General features: G+C 24.5%; 8 protein-coding genes across 8 annotated transcripts; 3 read left to right on the top strand and 5 right to left on the bottom strand.

The window, feature by feature from the left end:
• Positions 1-442: 442 nt before the first annotated feature.
• On the top strand, positions 443-2728 carry PCHAS_0809200 (ATP-dependent protease ATPase subunit ClpY, putative; the record flags this gene model as incomplete). Its single annotated transcript, XM_740265.2, has 1 exon — positions 443-2728. The coding sequence occupies one exon, from the start codon at positions 443-445 to the stop codon at positions 2726-2728; it is 2286 nt and encodes a 761-aa protein (XP_745358.2).
• A 592-nt stretch (positions 2729-3320) lies between these two features.
• On the top strand, positions 3321-4136 carry PCHAS_0809100 (prefoldin-like protein, putative; the record flags this gene model as incomplete). The annotated part of the gene is made up of 1 exon (XM_740266.1): positions 3321-4136. One exon carries the CDS (start codon positions 3321-3323, stop codon positions 4134-4136), a length of 816 nt encoding a protein of 271 aa, XP_745359.1.
• Positions 4137-4950: 814 nt separating this feature from the next.
• PCHAS_0809000 (GTPase-activating protein, putative) lies at positions 4951-7347 on the bottom strand (the record flags this gene model as incomplete). Its single annotated transcript, XM_016797825.1, has 1 exon — positions 4951-7347. The coding sequence occupies one exon, from the start codon at positions 7345-7347 to the stop codon at positions 4951-4953; it is 2397 nt and encodes a 798-aa protein (XP_016653741.1).
• Positions 7348-9206: 1859 nt separating this feature from the next.
• PCHAS_0808900 (conserved Plasmodium protein, unknown function) lies at positions 9207-13019 on the top strand (the record flags this gene model as incomplete). Its single annotated transcript, XM_729138.2, has 1 exon — positions 9207-13019. The coding sequence occupies one exon, from the start codon at positions 9207-9209 to the stop codon at positions 13017-13019; it is 3813 nt and encodes a 1270-aa protein (XP_734231.2).
• Positions 13020-13410: 391 nt separating this feature from the next.
• On the bottom strand, positions 13411-13733 carry PCHAS_0808800 (conserved Plasmodium protein, unknown function; the record flags this gene model as incomplete). Its single annotated transcript, XM_016797822.1, has 2 exons — positions 13411-13513; positions 13597-13733. The coding sequence occupies 2 exons, from the start codon at positions 13731-13733 to the stop codon at positions 13411-13413; spliced, it is 240 nt and encodes a 79-aa protein (XP_016653740.1).
• A 706-nt stretch (positions 13734-14439) lies between these two features.
• Positions 14440-15186, bottom strand: PCHAS_0808720 (tubulin-specific chaperone, putative; the record flags this gene model as incomplete). The annotated part of the gene is made up of 1 exon (XM_736833.2): positions 14440-15186. One exon carries the CDS (start codon positions 15184-15186, stop codon positions 14440-14442), a length of 747 nt encoding a protein of 248 aa, XP_741926.2.
• A 64-nt stretch (positions 15187-15250) lies between these two features.
• On the bottom strand, positions 15251-15580 carry PCHAS_0808680 (conserved Plasmodium protein, unknown function; the record flags this gene model as incomplete). The annotated part of the gene is made up of 1 exon (XM_016797821.1): positions 15251-15580. The coding sequence occupies one exon, from the start codon at positions 15578-15580 to the stop codon at positions 15251-15253; it is 330 nt and encodes a 109-aa protein (XP_016653739.1).
• Positions 15581-16635: 1055 nt separating this feature from the next.
• On the bottom strand, positions 16636-18332 carry PCHAS_0808600 (E3 ubiquitin-protein ligase, putative; the record flags this gene model as incomplete). The annotated part of the gene is made up of 2 exons (XM_016797820.1): positions 16636-17997; positions 18117-18332. The coding sequence occupies 2 exons, from the start codon at positions 18330-18332 to the stop codon at positions 16636-16638; spliced, it is 1578 nt and encodes a 525-aa protein (XP_016653738.1).
• Between the last annotated feature and the right edge of the window lie 41 nt (positions 18333-18373).

Genomic DNA, 18373 nt, shown 5'->3' with positions numbered 1-18373 from the left:
GGAATATCATATAAATTGTTTTTTCCTTTTCTTATATTTTTACAAGTTAAAGAGATATATTATTTATAATTTTTCGTACGATATGCATACGCTTTATAATGATGTAATGTTATATATATATAGTATTATAAGCATATGAAGTATTGCATATCTCTATTTGTTTTTCCTTCTTCTTTATGCATTTTATTGCCGTTTTTTTCTTCTTCTCATCTCTTAAATTGTTAACAGTTTGTGAGTTCATTTCATTTATTTTATTTTTTTCACACTTTGTTTTAATCTATAATTCACAAGAAGAATATTAATAAGGTGTAAAGATTTTTTTCTTTTTGTTTGTGGCGTTATATAATTATAGAGCTGCCCGAATTTCTAATTATAGTCAATCTCAGATTAATGCGCTTTTTTATTTTACTTCTTACAATTTAAAGATCAAGTATAAAAAATAATGAAAAAGCTTGATGCTCACAAATATATTAAGCTAGCTAATTTTTTAAATAAAAAAAAACAATGTGCCCCCTTTAATTTTAACTATGTGAAAAATAAAGGACAAGATAAAAATATTCATAATTGTCAAAGCTCAATCAAAAGAGAGGCACTAAATAGTGTAGAACAAAATGATAATATAAGTACTAGTAGCAAATTTAATGAAAAATTAACAACGCTTAACAATGCCACTACAACGGGATGTAATAATAATAATTCTTTCCTTTCAAATCAACAAAAAGGAAGAAAGCATATTTTTGCATTGTCAAACAAAAAATACAACAAGAATGATTTGGTGATAAAAATAAATTATAAAACTAATGAAGAGATGGCAAAGGTGCATTCAATACGATCTAACAAAATAAATAATTCTAATTTAGAAGGAACTGAATTTAAATTGAAAAAGGCTACTATGTTTATGAGTCCCAATGCTCAAGGTAGTTCAGAAATTTCCAATCATGCACCAAACAATCGATCACAAAGACGTGATTTCGAAAAATACAAGTCAGTGCAGATGAATAATAGCATTGACATGGTCACCAATTTAGATAATACAAAAAAGGCACAATATTGTGAATATGCTGCAAGCAATAATGTAAGCAGAAACAATTCAGAAGAAATTCCTGAAACGGAAAGAATAATAAATTTAACAAACAGAGAAGGGAACGAAATACATTGTGACGAATTTGAAAACTGCGCTAAAGTTAAAATTACAAAAGAAAATATTATAAATATAAATGAAATACAAGAGGGGAAAAAAAAAAAATATTTTGGGTCTGAAGAAGGAAATAACAATGAAGGTGAAATAGGAAATGATGAAAATAAAGATAATATGAAAAATGAAGATAATAAAAATAGTATGAACAATGATGAAAGTAATAAAACAAATGATAAGACAACAAAAAAAAGTAACAATAAATGTTTATATCCACATGAAATTGTAGAATATTTAAATAAATATATAATAGGTCAATCAGAAGCAAAAAAAGTTGTAGCAAATGCATTAAGACAAAGATGGAGAAGAACACAACTTGATGAAGATATGAAAAAAGATGTAATTCCAAAAAATATATTAATGATTGGACCAACAGGTGTAGGTAAAACTGAAATAGCTAGACGTATATCTATGTTTATAGATGCACCATTTATTAAAGTAGAAGCAACAAAATTTACAGAAGTTGGATTTCATGGAAAAGATGTAGATCAAATTATTAAAGATTTAGTTGAAATTGCCGTCAAAAGACAAAAAAATAAAATGGAAACAGAAATAAAAGAACAAGCAGAAGAAGCTGTTAATAATATTATATTATATTCCCTTTTAGGTAGTGGTGTAAAAGAGGAAGAAAAACAAATATGGAAAAAATATTTGAAGGAAGGATTATTAGATGATAAAATTATTAATATCGATATACCAAATTATATAAATAATAATAATAATATGTTTACTAATGATTCAGTTGAAAATGCTGTAAAAGAAGCATTAAGTAATCATCAAAATATTAAAAGTGTAAAAATAATACATCAAAATATGAACAAACAAAATGATAAAAAAACAATGACAATTAAAGAAGCAAAACAAAAATTATTACAAATAGAAATTGATTCATCTATTAATCAAGATGCAATTCTTAAAACAGCTATAAGTTCAGTTGAAGAAGAAGGAATAGTATTTATTGATGAAATTGATAAGATATGTTCTAAGTCTTCGTCATCTTATAATGGTCCAGATGCAAGTGCGGAAGGAGTTCAACGAGATTTATTACCATTGATTGAAGGATGTGTTATAAATACAAAATATGGAAACATAAATACAAATTATATTTTATTTATTGCATCGGGAGCTTTCCAAAGAGTCAAACCAAATGATATGCTAAATGAATTACAAGGAAGATTACCTGTACATGTAAATTTATCAAGCTTGTCTATAAAAGATTTTATTGAAATATTAACGAAAACCCATAATAATTTATTAAAACAAAATATCGCTTTACTAAAAACGGAAGGTATTGATCTTCAATTTACAGATGACGCAATTGAATCTATTGCAAACGCTGCACATGATATGAATACCTACATCGAAAATATTGGTGTTCGTCGATTGCATACAATTATTGAAAAAATTATGGAAGAAATTAATTATGACGTCCATAAAAATGCTAACAAGACAATAGTCATTGATAAAGAGGTTGTTAAGAAATCTCTCGAAGGATTTATCAAGCAGTTTGACTTGAAGAAGTACATCATTTAGTCCTGGCACGTTCATTCTGCTTGTTCCCTTATTTCACTTTTTTTATATTTTTTATATTTTCCATTTTTTTTTATATTTTCACCTTTTTTCACTTTTTTCACTTTTTTCGACCTTTTCACTTTCACTTCTTAACGCTTTGGCGACTTAAATTTGATTTAATTTTTCTTTAAAAACGTAAAATCATTTGCCTTTCATGGGCGCATTTGCTATTCGCGTATATTGCAAGGGGGGTCTCCCATAGCCTATGCCACACAGCACAAAAAAGGTTGGTATGGCAAACTGGTGTGACTATTTACACTATCATTCTATAAATATGTGCCACTGGTTTGTGGAAAATTCGAAAAATGAAAAAAACAAAATAATAAACTACGCGAAAGATAACCTACTTAAGCGGCTTTAGTGGAGGCTAAAAATGATGCATATAGAATGTAGATAGAGGGATGAAAAAAAAAAAAAAAAAAAAAAAAAAAAAAAAACGGTAAGCATGCAATAGTAGTAGAATAATTTTATGTAGAAAATAAACGAAATAAAATATAAAAAATAATAAAAGATAAATTACAAATAGAGTATTAAAAAATATGCAATTTTCAACATGGCAAACCTTGAGAATTTAAAGGAGGAAGATGTAAAGGGGGGAACAGAAAGGATTTTACTTAAACTGAAAAATGAAAAAATAAATGAAAATATATTAAAAAGAACAATGAAAGAATATGAAGAAACATTAGATATTTTATCTGTATTAACAAAAAAATTAAATTATAAAATTATGATCCCATTTTCAAAAATGGCATTTTTTGAAGGGGAAGTAAAATATACAAACAACATTTATCAGGACATTGGATGTAATACATATTGTGAAAGAACATCATATCAAGCATATGAATTTTTAAAAAAAAAACTAGCCTTCTACCAAGATAAATATAAAATTGTTTCAAACTCTATAAATAAATTAACAAAGGAACTTGAATTATCTCTTGAACTTACACATACAATGAAGTTAGAGAATGAAGGAAATAAAAATAACTCCTTTATAAGACCAGACGGATTTTTAGAAATCCGAGAGGAATATAATGAAAGTGATGAAGGAGAACAAGAAAACTCTCACCATCCCAACAATGCAATTACCAATTTTGCTGAAAATAAAAACGATGTTATCAATGTGGCTGACAACAAACTGAATGCTGATAAAGTGAAAAGAGAAGATACAGAAGTGGGTCTTAAAAATTGTGAAAATAAAAATGCACAAAATAAAACAGAAACAGATAAGCATGTTAATGAAACTAAAAAAGTTATAAATTCCAAAAGTTTGAATGTAAATAAACAGGGGCTCCTCAACATATCCGAGCGATACGAAAGTAGTGGGAGCAGCAGTCGAAGTAGCAGCCGAAGTAGCAGCAATGCAAGGTGAGAAGCCAAGGGAAAGATGCCAACCATGGGGAAGCGTAACTCTGCTATCCCCCTTTTCATATTATTCGTCATGCCTTATTACAATTGTGTACTATCTTTTTCTACGTGTTTTCTATTTTTTTCGATTTTTTCTAATTTTTTCTACGTGTTTTATGCCTTTTTCAACTTTTTTGGTGACCCTCGTAAAGCTCTGCCAGGGCCCACATTGTTTTAAAAACAGTTTCAAAAGTGGGAAATAGGTGTAACGTTTGGCTAGGGCAAGCGTGCTCTCAAAATGGAAAAAGAACTTATGTCATAAATTGGCATTCAATTTGGATAGATATATAATAGTTTAAAATGTTTGGTTGCTTTTTAAAATTAATCATTTAATTTGTAAATAAAGAAAAAACTGTATATGCAATAATTGAAAATGAAAAATAAAAAATATATATAATTTTTGGTATGAACAAATTTATATATTACACGAAAGTCGGAAAAGGGCCCATAATAAAAAAATACAAAAACAGAATATCCGGACGAAAGGAAATAAATACATCATATAATTTATTTTTCTTTTAAAACAAATTACATTAATTAAAAAAAAAAAAAGCTAACTAAAAAATGCACCTAAATGCTATCGAACATGATAACTAGCATTGCAATGTTTTATCTAAATAAGTAAGTGAATATATGCATGTACATATGTATACATAATATTGGAGTATCTCATCAAATGTTAGAGGTGAAGAAGTGAATGTTTGTCGATTCGATTAAAATTTAGATAAAATTTGATGGGTTTAGAAAGTGGGACTAAGGAGGATATAGTAATTATTTGGTTAGTTACTGTCTCCTAACTTATCCTTTTTGTTAATTCCCATACTATCTAATTCTAGATCCGAAGATGTTTTATTAAAATTGTAATACTTATTTATGGAGGACACATCAAACCAATTATTATCTTTGGCATATGATTGTATCATGTTGAAGAAGCTTAATCCATTTTCTTCGGAATCATTTTGTGGTCCATCATTGGGATTACTATTTTTATTGTTATCTATATAATCAGAAATATTTAATATACTTTCATCTTTATCTCCATTCGTACCAGGATATGGCAATTCTTCACTACTATCACTTGTATGTGCATGGTCATCATTTTTTTCTTTATCTTTGGTATTATATTTAAATTTTTTTTTAATTTTTACTTTATCAATTAGATTATTTTGAGATTGCTTATTTTGTAAACCATAATTATTACAAAATGGATCGTCACTATTTTGCGAATTTTTATAATAATAAGCATGTCGTTTTATATTATCAGAGTTTTTTTTTCTATCGTTTCTATCGTGTTTATTGTTTATTATGTTGTATTTTTCAAAATCCATTTGTTTAGAATCTATTTCTTCAGATCTATCTCCATAATTATTATGAGAACTGGTGTCATCTGAATATCCTTGACTATTTTCTTTTTTATGAACATCGGAATATTCATAATTTTCATTTTGATTGTCATCTATTTTATTTTCAGATGGATAATCATTATCACTTTCGCTTAGTTGATTTTTTTCATTACTGCTTAGCATTTTATAATAAATTTCGTTAATGTTATTTTGACTTTCTGTTTTTTCAACAGTCTTTAAATCATAGTTAGCATCCTGTTTAAGTTCTTTCTCTTCTGTACTTTTATTAAAATTTGATTTTGGCAAAATGCTTGTAGAAAAAAAATTTAATAATGACACCCCATCTAGATCTGAAAAAGTTGTATTATTCCCTTGAGTTATATTATTTTGATTTTCACCACTTGTTTGATCATTATTTTCAAATTCATTTTTTGAATAATTTGGAGTTACAGTTTTAAAATGAAAATTTGTAATATTATTGATAGAGAATTTAAATTTAACATCTAAGGGTATGTCTTCTCTTTCGATATTTTCAAAAATGTATGCTAATCCAGTATTTAAAATAACAAGCTCTGATTTTTTTATTAATAGTTTTGCAATTAATATATCATCATTACTTTCGTTATATTTCATCGATTTGAGCAATTTAAGAATCTTTTCAAAATTATTTTTAACTAGATAATTTTTTAAAATTTTTAATAAAGCAACTGAAATTATTAGAATCATTTTGATGCTTGTACTAAATAGATAGTCCCATATAACTATAACGCTTTTGATTGGTAAGCTTGCAATAAATAAAGTCAATAACCATTGATGTAAGTATACTGGTGGATGTACTTCTTCATTATTAAAATGCTCGAACAAATCTGGTACTTCAAATTTTAATATTTTTTCAAATACATATATAAATCTATTAAGTAAAGGAAATTTTTCTTTATAAAAGTTTTTTAAATGGTAGTTATCCATTAAGCTTACTAGAACACAAAATGTTTCGAGTTCATTAAAATTACTAACGATGAGAAGTAAGCCTACTATAAAATTCATTCCTTGACAATATCCAACAGATGATTCATAATTTGCATATGCATTTAATATTCGATATAATTGTTCTTGAGCATACTTATCAAAAATTAAAAGTTCTGGAAATGTTCTTGATATATCTATATATATTAAATTACTATAATTTGATGTCTTTTTATATAAATAATAATATCTTTTTTCAAATTTATTTACCAAACTTATACTATTTGTTATATGCATCCAAACTTTCCATCGATATTTTTGTGGAATACCTCTTTTCACTCTCCTAAGGAATGTTGTTTTATGTGCCTTCATAAACCAATTAATATTTCTATTAATCATGGATGACCATTTTTCTAAAATACGTGTATTATTTTTTTCACCACATGATAATAATTCCTTAGCATAATGTTTTCGAAGTCCTAAGGTAGGATCAAATATTCTTTTTCGAACTACATCCCATTCTTCAAGATATTCATTTTCTTCTTCGATTGATTTACAATATGCTTCTCCTAGTTTTGGGCATATATTTTTATTTATATTTGTTTCAAAATTTTCAATATATTTATTATCTTGATCTGGAAAATCATTATTCATAGGTATATTCATTTCTGTTGATATTAAAGAATCTGCATTTATCGCTTTATTTATATCGAGTTTATTATCCGGGTTTGACATACGTTCCGATATATATTGTGCATTTTTCGGACAAACCCTAGATTCAAGTTTATTTCCATTTTGTTTATCATATTCCAATGTTTTGTCATTTATATTGTTTGATGTGTTTTCACAAGGAAATGGTGGGTTATTCATTTTGAAATGAATTTAAAAATCTTTTTCAGAATTTTTTTTTTTTTTTTTATATCCAAAAATTTATATTTATTTTCATTTTTATTTACTATTATGCTGGTAATATACTTGTCTCTACACATTTGATTTGTATTCTATTTCATCACAAGTTCTAAGTCGTGACTTTTGTAGATATCACACTCAATGGTTTAAATAGGGCTTTACAAAATAGTATCGTAACGAAGCCGTGGCGAAGTACACATATATTTCCACAAAAACGTTTTCACTGCCTTTTTAAATAGGAATAAATAGTTACTGGTTTGGCTAATATTTTTTATTTTTATTTTTATTTTTCCGATTATAGGGAAGTAAAAGAAAAAAAGCTATATATCTTTATCGGTCGTATTGATCGTGTAGTGACCATATAATGATGGATTTGCATAAGTGCTCTTATTTCACCTTCTACAAGGGTTTTCATAAAATAAATAAAACGAGTTTAAATAAATGTATTTTTAATTTACGACAAAAATAATTATATCCCATACTCTGTTTTTTTAAAAATTATAATAGCGCCATATTTATATGTACATAAAAATATGGAAATTATTTCAAACGTCATGGAATTTATAAATTATTTAAATTTCGTAAAATTGTGAATTTATATAAATTTTATAAATATTTAAATATACATAATGTAGATATACAAGTTCGTATTTTAATTACATTGTTTTTTCATTTTTTCTTTTTATGTATATTTTTTCAATTATTGTTATTTCTGTTATTCATTGTATAATACCCTTATTTTCACTATTTCACGATTTTCAAATTTTATTTTTTTTTCTTACGTATGTATATTACCGTCATAAAAATATTTATATATGTACAATTTTTAAATAAATAAATAGGTGTATTAACTTTCTACCTTAAGCTTTTTTTTTTTTAATTTAAAATGTTACAGTATATATAAATTATTTACTGGAGTATTCATTATTTTTAGTGCCCTTTTTAATAGCCAATTTTTATATCCAACTTTTGCTTTGCATTTTTTATTTTTTTGTTTTAATTTGGTTTACTAGAGATATTTAAAAGGTTATACATATATACATATTTTTTATTATATGTAGGAAAAATTGCTCAAGCAATAATTATTTTATAGAGGGTGTTATTTATGTCATGTTATTTTTTAATTAATAATTATTTATGTACTATTGTACGGTATTCTTTTTGTGTATAACTTATTATACTTCCAATTCAACTTTTTATAAAAAAAAATATCCATAAAATAGTACACACATAATTATGTAAATTTGCCTACATTTTTCATGTCAACTTAAAATAAAAGCAATGTATATATAAATGGAAATAGTAAAGAAAAACAAAAGTATATAGAATATAATAAGGTATTCATATGTACATTATGCCTACGTGCATATTTCATAACAAAATATTATGATAAATTTTGTATAATTTAAAAAAAGGATGTATAAAACTTTAATGCGTACTCAAACTTTCTCTTTCTTTTTAAATACGACTAACAAAAATTCGTTCCCTTTTTTATAATCTTCGATTTAGTTGAATTATATTTTTTTAAATCGTCATTATTTCTAATGGTTTGTAAAGTGCTGATTAAGTAAAGTAGAAACTTCCAAAAAATATGCAAAAAAAATATGCAAAAAAAATGTGCAAAAAAAATATGCAAAAAAAATATTACGAAAAAGGGTAGCACATATTTTTTGGTTCGATATATATCCTCCTTGTTTTTGTGGCTAATAATGTATATAGCATATATAGTGAATAAAAAACATCTAACGGTTTTAAGATGAGTAAAGTATAAGTTCTTGTAATAAGCAAAAAAGGTATATATATGTGTACGTATCAGTCGGATGGTGGACTTTTGCTTGGTACATGCTTTAAAATGCTTAGGCAGTGAAAATAAAGCAGATTTGAAGAATGCGTTGAAGAAATTTTATTTAAAGAATGCTCCAATAAGCTCTAAAATAATAAAATTAAAAAGGTGTAAGAAATATGATGAAGCTTTAGTAAATATTAATTTAAATAAATCTGATTTAATCGATGAATGTTTCTTTGTTTTGTCAAATATTATTTATTCTATATTGTTTGGTGTTTTAAAAATTGAGAATCTAAATAAGTTAGATCAGTACCAACTGATTTATGTCTGGTTTGAGCCATATCATGAAAAACAAAATAAAAAAAAACACATAGTAGACAAATATTATATTCCTAATTTGGGAAGAAAATTAAATTATCATACAAGTAAAGCATATAATTATGAAGACAAGAAATTATTTAATGGCTTATATTATAGTGAATGGATAATAATATCCCTTAGTAAAATTTTTAAGAAATTGAATGAACAAAGAAATATTAATAATGACAATTTTAGTAGTAACCAAAATAGTATTTGTGTTGAGAATTGGGGAACTGTTTTTGATTTGATGAAATATGTATATGTTAATAAAAATATATTAGGAATATATTTACAAGAGAAAAATTTTTCATATTTTATAGACAATTCTAATGACAATATTGATAATGAAATTAAAAAGGATAAAATAAATTGTGATGAAAGTAATTTTGGTAAAACAATAATACAATACTATGAAAATGCTAATAAAATAATCAAGGAATATTTTTCATTTCCATTTATTTTATTTTCTTGTATAACAAAAGGATTAGGAGAAAATAATGTAGAAAGGAAGCTTCAAATTTATAATCATATTATACCCAAAAAATTATGTGAAGATGGATTTTATAAAAATGCTATAAAAACATGTGCCTTATCATGGATATATAACAAAAGAAAAGATAAAAAAAATTATGAACAAATTGTTCATGCAACTTTAAAAATTGTGCGATTAAATTTGGCTGACCATTTTTGTCAGTTTTTTATTGGAATTCTTCTAAAGTATAAACCAAGCTCCAATAGGATGAAGAAAATTAAAATGAGAAGAAGCTTAAATAGGGCTAGACAAAATAAAGGTAAATTAAGAAGAAATATATTTGGATGGAAAATAAGTAGACATAAATTAATAAAACTTATATTTATGAACAAGCAAGAAAAAAAAAAATCTAGCGAAAATGGGAAATTACTAAAAAAAAAAAAATACACACAACTTATATATATAAATAATATATTTGAAAACATGTTTTATCATTTTCATTTGTTTTGTAATAAAGAATATGAGCGAAAAAACCTTTTAATCAGTTTATTGAATAATCTCATCCCATTTGTAAAGATTGTAGAAGGTTGTATAAAAAAGGATGAAAAAGGAAAAGAAATAATGCAAGAGAAAAAAAAATTATATTTATGTCTATTTAATAAAAATGTTAAAATCGTATTAACAGCAATAATTAATGTGATATTATTATATGATTTAAATTATTTTTTTATTGAAAATTTTTTTAATATTTTTTCTAAACATTGTTTTCCATTACCGTATGCAATTTGTATAGTTGATATAATTACAAATTTTATTAATTATAAAGTTTCGTCGAAGTTTTTATTTCTTCTCAAAGATTTTGAAAGAAAAAGAAAATTAATAAATATGACACCAGTTTTGAATGAACAGAATTTAAGAAAAATAGAGGGGGAGAAAAAGTTGAGTGCTGAAGAAGACAAACTACTTTCACAAAACTATGAAAACAATGTAGAAATAGTTTCAATACTTTTTTTAAAACAATTATTATTTTACATATTAGATCAATTTTCTTATGATATACAAGATGAAGAGAAAAAAATATTTATATCTATTGTGTTAAGCAAAATATTATATGTATTTAGTTTATATATTAAAATGGCTAATAAAAAGGGTATAGAAAATGGCTATACTTTTGATAAAGCTTCAAAAGATTTTTATATGTATAAAATAAATATTTGTAATTTAAAAATATTTGAAAATGTTACTGTAATTATCCAAAATTTGTTTAAAAGTAATAATGAAGTTTCATTATATTGTGGGCAAATGGTGGCTAATCATTTTAAGAATTATATGGATAGCCAATTTTCTAAAGAGACTTATAAAAGTAGTGGGAATAAAAAAGAAAAAAAAAAAGAAAGAGGAGGTTACCTTTTTAATTTAAGACAATCTATACAAAATTTGCCTGACCAAGTCAGATATTTTACCATAATTACGCAGCATAAATTTTGTTATTTAAATGAATTGTTGCCAAAAAATGAAGCAGACCTAAAACTAGATATAAGCAACTTTTTTGAAAATGAAATGAGTGATGGTGAAAAGACAGATAATTTAGGAGACGAATTATGCGAGGCAGATAAAGAAAATATTAATTTTGAAAAAAAAAAAGAAATTAATATAATAATGGAAAATGCTGATAATTTTGTTGAAAATGACCTGTACAGTTCAGATGAAAAAATGTTTATACTAAATTTTGAGCAAGAAAATGAGTTTTATTTAGATATAGAATATAACAAAAATATGTATATCGATCCAACAGATGATTTATTCGAATGCTTAGACAGATTAAAATGTAAGGCTAATTATATAGAAAGAAATACAGTAGGGAAAGAAGAATGTAATTATGAAATTTTAAAAAGAAATGAAAAAAAAGAAAGCTATGATGAAGAGCAGTTTCGTATAATACAAACAATTTTGTCTTTACCTAAATTGATTCATAAAAATGATGTATTAGAATATATATGTATAGAATTGTATAGTATCCTTCTTTCTATAAATAATAATTATTGTTGTTTAAATAAAAGTAAATATTCATTTGGTGGAGTTAAATTATTTGATATTATATTATTAAATATTAATTTTCCTATAAAAATTTGTAAATTTATTTTTGAAAATATATATTCAAATATATATAATAATGTTCAAAAGACTATAATGTTATTGTCTTTACAATTATCCTCTCTATTTTTATCAAATATGATTACACTAAATCAAATTTTTGAGTATGCACAAATTATATCACTGAGCTTGGATGGAAACAAAACCAATGGATATGGGAAAGATAGTCAGGAAGATTATTTTTTAAATATTTCAGAAAAGTTAGATCATAATTTATTTGATGAATGCTCTCAAAAAGCAAATTTAACAACAAAAAATGAAAAAATAAAAGAAGAGAAATATAATGAAATAAATAAATATATGCATAACAATTTTGAGAAAAGCTTAAAAAAAAATACAACAATATGCTCGAATAGCTATTCTAATAATTATGAAAAAAAAGGAAAGTTTTTTTTTAATTTATGCAATTTTTTCTTTACACATGCATATACAAAACTTTTAAGTTATAACACACCAAAAGATATTATAAATTATAATGATAAATATGAAATAAAAAATAATAATTCAAAAGATCCGTTATTAACAGTATTTATAATTTCTTCATATAAATTATTTTTTAATTGTTCTTGTAATTCCTATATATATATAGATGATGTTATAGTTGATATATTTTGCATTATAAATCTTTTCATTCGGGATTCGAATATGAATGTTAGGAGAGTAGTACTCAAATTGTTACTTCAAGTAATTGATTTAATTATAAGAAAAAAAAAATTTTATTCATTAAATAATGAAAATTATAATAATATAATTAATTATGTTTCAAATCGTTTGGACTTAGAACACGATTATTCAACATTGCTATCCATAAAGCATGTTTTGCACATTCATAAGGAAATACAAAGAGAAATATTATCGTGAAATTATATTTCTCTCTATATATACATGTCTGAATGTACATTAATTAATTATTATTTATAATAAATAATATCGCTAAAACGTGTTTACTACTTTAAGTTGGTGTGTTTTATTTTTTTGTCTACATATTGCTCCATATTGAGCTTATTCAATTATTTGCGTATGGTTATGTGCTTTTTATTTGCATTTATTTTTGTTTATATTTTATATTTTTTGTGTGTGCAATCGCAACTTTCCATTTTAAACAAAAAATATTATGAACAATTCAGGAAAAATGAGACAAATTGTTCAGGTAAAAATGGGTTTGGAATTGTTCGGAATTGCTCGAAATTATGTAGCTTATATCTATATCACTTTTGGGTTTATAATTACTATGCTTTCTCCCGTTGCTTCATTACATTTTTATGTCTCTCTTTTTTAAGATAAAAGAGCATAGTAATTCCAAGTCGTCAAGATTCATTTCTTTTAAGTAGGACTCATTAAATTCTTTTAAAAATCTGTAAAATAAAAATATGAACAGCAATATAGTTTTTACTCTACATTAAATAGGTATATTATGTATGCGTTTTATTTTACAAACCTTTCGGCTTCCATTGTATCTGGGACATTTTCTTTCACATAAGTTTTTAACAGTTCAGGAAATTTCTTATCACTATTTTTGTAATTTTTTAATTCTTGAATAAGAATATCTTTTTTTTCGTCACTATTATCGCACATTTTTCAAAAGTTTACTATTTAATATGTATTTTTTTTTTTTTATATTGTGATACTTTATGGCTAGTTATTGAAAGGTAGAATAAAAAATAAATATAAATGAATAAAAATATATGTTAATAAAAACAAAATATGATATAAATATCCCATATATATGCAGTTATTTTTTATTCTATTTTTATAATTTTATATAATTCACGATTTGAAAAAAGGAAAATAAAGGTGTTTAAAAATTTTGAAATTAAAAATGTATGCATTAATGGGGTGAGCATTATTCCGTCGTTGTTTTTTTTTAAATTTATATTTGGGAAAAGTAGGAAATAAGCATATAATTGGTTATTTTTAAAAAAAATTTGGATGTTAATTATTTTTAATTATTAATTCAAGTTGTTTTAACGTGAAATGGTTAGCTAATTTCACGATAGTTTTCGGGAATAAAAAACAAAATAGAATGAAATAATAAAAACAGGATGAACAAGTGCAGCATGGCAATACTAATAATGACACCAAAAACGCGAGAAAAATTTGAGAAAATTTTGAAAAAAAAAGGTTCGCCAAAATATAAAACAATAGTATGTATCCTCAACTTATTTATTTTCAAACAAAATGAATAAATAAGTTTGGAATGAAAATAGTATATGAGCCATGGAGTAAACATTTGTTCGTTCATGACAAAAAAATAATATCACGGGATTGATATGTGGTCCTATTAAAACTCATCAAAATCCATTATATCAAAAGGAGGGAAATCTCCAACTTCAACCGAATTAATATTTCCTATATATCCATATTTGTCTCCCTTGCATTCAAATAATTTTTTTTTTTGATAAAATCCATCAGAGTTTCCTAAAGGTTCATCTAAATCTACACCAACATAAATAACATCATTATTTTTTAAATTTCCAACAAATTTTAGAGTTCCTCTCCTATCACCTATTATAATTCTACACCTGTTCCCTATTTTATATAATTCCTGATCATATAAATTATGATTTGAATTTTGTATATTTTCTTCTTTACTTTTTGGTATATTATTTTTTTGGTTTTGTTTAAGTTTTTGAATAAATTTTCTAAAGCTATCTTGTCTTTTATCATAATCTTCATCATTTATTTCATATTTTAAATGTTTTAATTTTTCTAAATTTTTTTCATCATCCATATTATATATAATATCATTATGGAATGTTGGATTTATTTCATGTATATAAATTATATAATTATTTTTTACACCATAATCATTTAAGGTTAGTTGATCGTTATTTAAAAAAATTTGTGTATTTTCAATATTCAATTCATCGTATGCATATAAGTTCATATTATCTGCTGAAGTTCCTGTATGCCCATAAATTTTCTTCTTAATATTACTTAATGTGTCAAACGTATTTAGTTTTATTTCTTTCCATTTTTTGTTCTTATATAAGTTGTGTACTAAATCGACCTTTATGTAGTCATTCATTGTGTTTGGCTGAGGAAAAATATGAGGTTTTCAAATTTAGCTTGTCAATGGGTAGATATCCAAATCACGAGTGTGACATTAACTTGCTTTCTATATTTTTTGTAATAAATTTTTTAAATGAGATAGGGCAAAAGTAATTAAATATTTGTTCAATGCTGTCAAAAAATTTCGTTTGTTCCTCTAAAGTTTGATTTGTTACTTCAAAACAATTGGAATGAAGCTTAATAACAAGAGCTAGTATATTATCGTTATTTTGATTAATATTTAAAAATTCCGATTGCGTATCATCATTTGCATTTATATGAATGCAAAATATGTTACTATCGATGTGTATAAAATTGGTATAAAAATCTTTAAATTCTTTTTCGATCGTTTTTATTTCCTTTGTGCGCATTTTCTACTCCTTATATTGTATATATAAACAGTATAAGCAAAAATCGAAAGAGAAATGCTTAATTATAAATCCGTTGGTACTCTAACCTATTTATATGTACCAGTTTAAAAAAATTAATTAACATGTTTGTTGGTATTTTTTATATAAATAATACCGTAAACAATTTTTTTCAAAAAAAAAAAAAAAAAAAAAAAAAAAAAAAAAAAATACACAATATAGTGTGCAAATTATGTAGGAGAGCATTAGAGAATTATGTCTGTATGGAGTTCAAAATAATTATTTTTTTCGCACAATTACAAGCTTGCTAAATGTGATATACCTTCCCTATGCCAATAAAAAATAAAAAATAAAAAATAAAAAGTAATAAATCCTATTCAATTTGCATAGAAATAGCATAGCCTTAGTAGTTTACCTTTTATGTATTATGCATATTTATGCAAATAAAATATGAACAAAATAAGCTAGCGAATAGGATAAAAACTACCTGAACAATGCAGGTAAACAAAAATTATGGTGTACTTCATTTGGCACTTGCTTATTTGTGATGATTAAAATTTTTGTAAAAACTATTTGAGAAACTAAATGAAGTACTTATAAAATATACCAACTTAAAACTTGACTACTATAATAAAAATATGATAAAATTAAATATGAACAATTTTTAATCATAACAAGTTAGAAATAAAAAGAATGCAAAAAAAAAAAATTGCAATTATTTTAAAAACAATTTAAGTTAGTGTGCAAAAGAAAAAAATGCAGCGCAATAAACAAACAGAATGATGAACAAAATATTAGGTAACAAGACATGAAAAAATATTTTTTTAAAACTAAAAAAAAATGAAAACAAAAGGGAACGGTAAAATTGGGTAGGCATTCCAAATACGTTCGTAAAATTTTGCAACATCGTTGAATAAATATTTTTTTTTTATGACAGTAATGGTAATCCTGAATGGAAATATATAATATCTTGTGTAGTTAAAAATTCAAATAAACTTAATTTTTTTTAAAACTGTAATGCATAGGTAGACGTATACATAGAACAAATTATATTATATTCATTTGTTTATATTTTTTAATGGAAATTTAATAAATGAAGTAAATAAACAACGGCATATAGGGCATTTTTCCTGCCTAAGCGATTTCATGCAATCATAGCAAAATGAAGAATGTCTACAAGGCATTAACAAAGTATCTTTATATGATGCCATACAAATTAAACATTCTTTATCATGCTCTTCATGTCCATATATATCTAATATATCAATAAATTGTGATTGATTATTTTTTTTTTTTGATTTTTGTGTTGAAGGTAGTTTGTTTTCGTTAACTATACATATATCTTTTATTAAAATAGGTTTATATTTATCTTTATTTTTTTTAAAGTCTACTAATACAATTAATGTATTTGATGTATTATTATTCGAATTTGGATTATCTATTCCATTACTTTCAAGAGCTGAATTATAATTTGAATTTGTGTTATCAAATTTGTTTGCATTTACATTTTCTGCAGTAGCATAACTGCTAGTATTGCTAGTTCCGTTAGCAGAATAAATTTCGTTACTACTAAAATTTGAATTAAAATCATTACTGCTCATGTATTTATCACCATTTGGTGATACCTCTTGAAGAACAATAATCAAAGGTATTCTCACATTTGATGTTTCATTAAATAGACTTTCAATATGATTATCTATGTCATTGTTTGAACTATCTCCTATTGTAAATTTATTATTTTTATTTATTTCATTTAAATCAATTTCATCTTCACTATTATTCATCAATCGTTTTTCTTCTTCGATTTTATGTAAAATATCATTAACACAAAAGTTTTCATCATATGGCATATTATATGATATATTATTGCCACTAGTAAAAAAGGAATTTGATGTTTTATAATAACAGCTAGTAAAATTTATATTATCATCTTCTTCATTTTGATAGTAGAATTCACTTTGTGTTTTTTTATTTAACAAAAATGTAGTTGCATCAGTTGTTTTTTTTTTAGGTAATGTTTTATTAAAACCTTCTCTTAAGAATGTTTTTATATTTCCAATAGATATAATTGTATTTCGTTTATCTATCCCTTTTTTTTTTTTATTTTTTTTTGATTTTTTATATATAAAATCGTTAACTTCTTTTAATAGTACACCCCAATATAAAGTTATGTGTGTACAATTCTTTGAAGAAAATGTAAATGCAATTGAATATTTATAATAATTATTTAAATCGCTTGCACTTGAACTTAAATAATTCTTAAATAACTGAATGTTCTTATTTATACTTATGTTTAAATTTATTCGTTCAACAACCTTCGGAGTTATTTTTTTTTTAATCCTTATTATATCGTTAACATGGCTTCTGCACAATATTTTTATTTCTTCAATGTACTTCGATAGGTTTTTCATATAAATCGCCTGCAAATAGGAATGTCAACAAGAATGGATTAGTAATGTGGTGCAGTCATGCAGTGGTGAAATAATGCAGTGGGTATCTCATGAGTGGTCATTCACAATGTGTGTCAGTCGTTTCTTACCTTCCTATTTCGGAGGAACTTCACAATGCTATACGATAAATATATTCGAGACAAAATAGTCATCGACCATAAAACAATTATGATAAATATAAAGAAACATATTGTGTTTAGAAAGCTTGAAGAATTAAAAATACAGAGAAGATCTTCATTTTTGCAGCTGTTTGACAAGACAAGGTTTTTGTACATGCCAAGGTCATACTCGTCTGTAATACTCATTTTGAATTTAATTCATTAGTTTTATTTCAAGCCAAATGGTA

This window comes from Plasmodium chabaudi (assembly GCF_900002335.3).
Source record: "Plasmodium chabaudi chabaudi strain AS genome assembly, chromosome: 8".
Lineage (NCBI taxonomy): Eukaryota > Apicomplexa > Aconoidasida > Haemosporida > Plasmodiidae > Plasmodium > Plasmodium chabaudi.
This window is presented reverse-complemented; position numbering and strand designations above follow the sequence as displayed.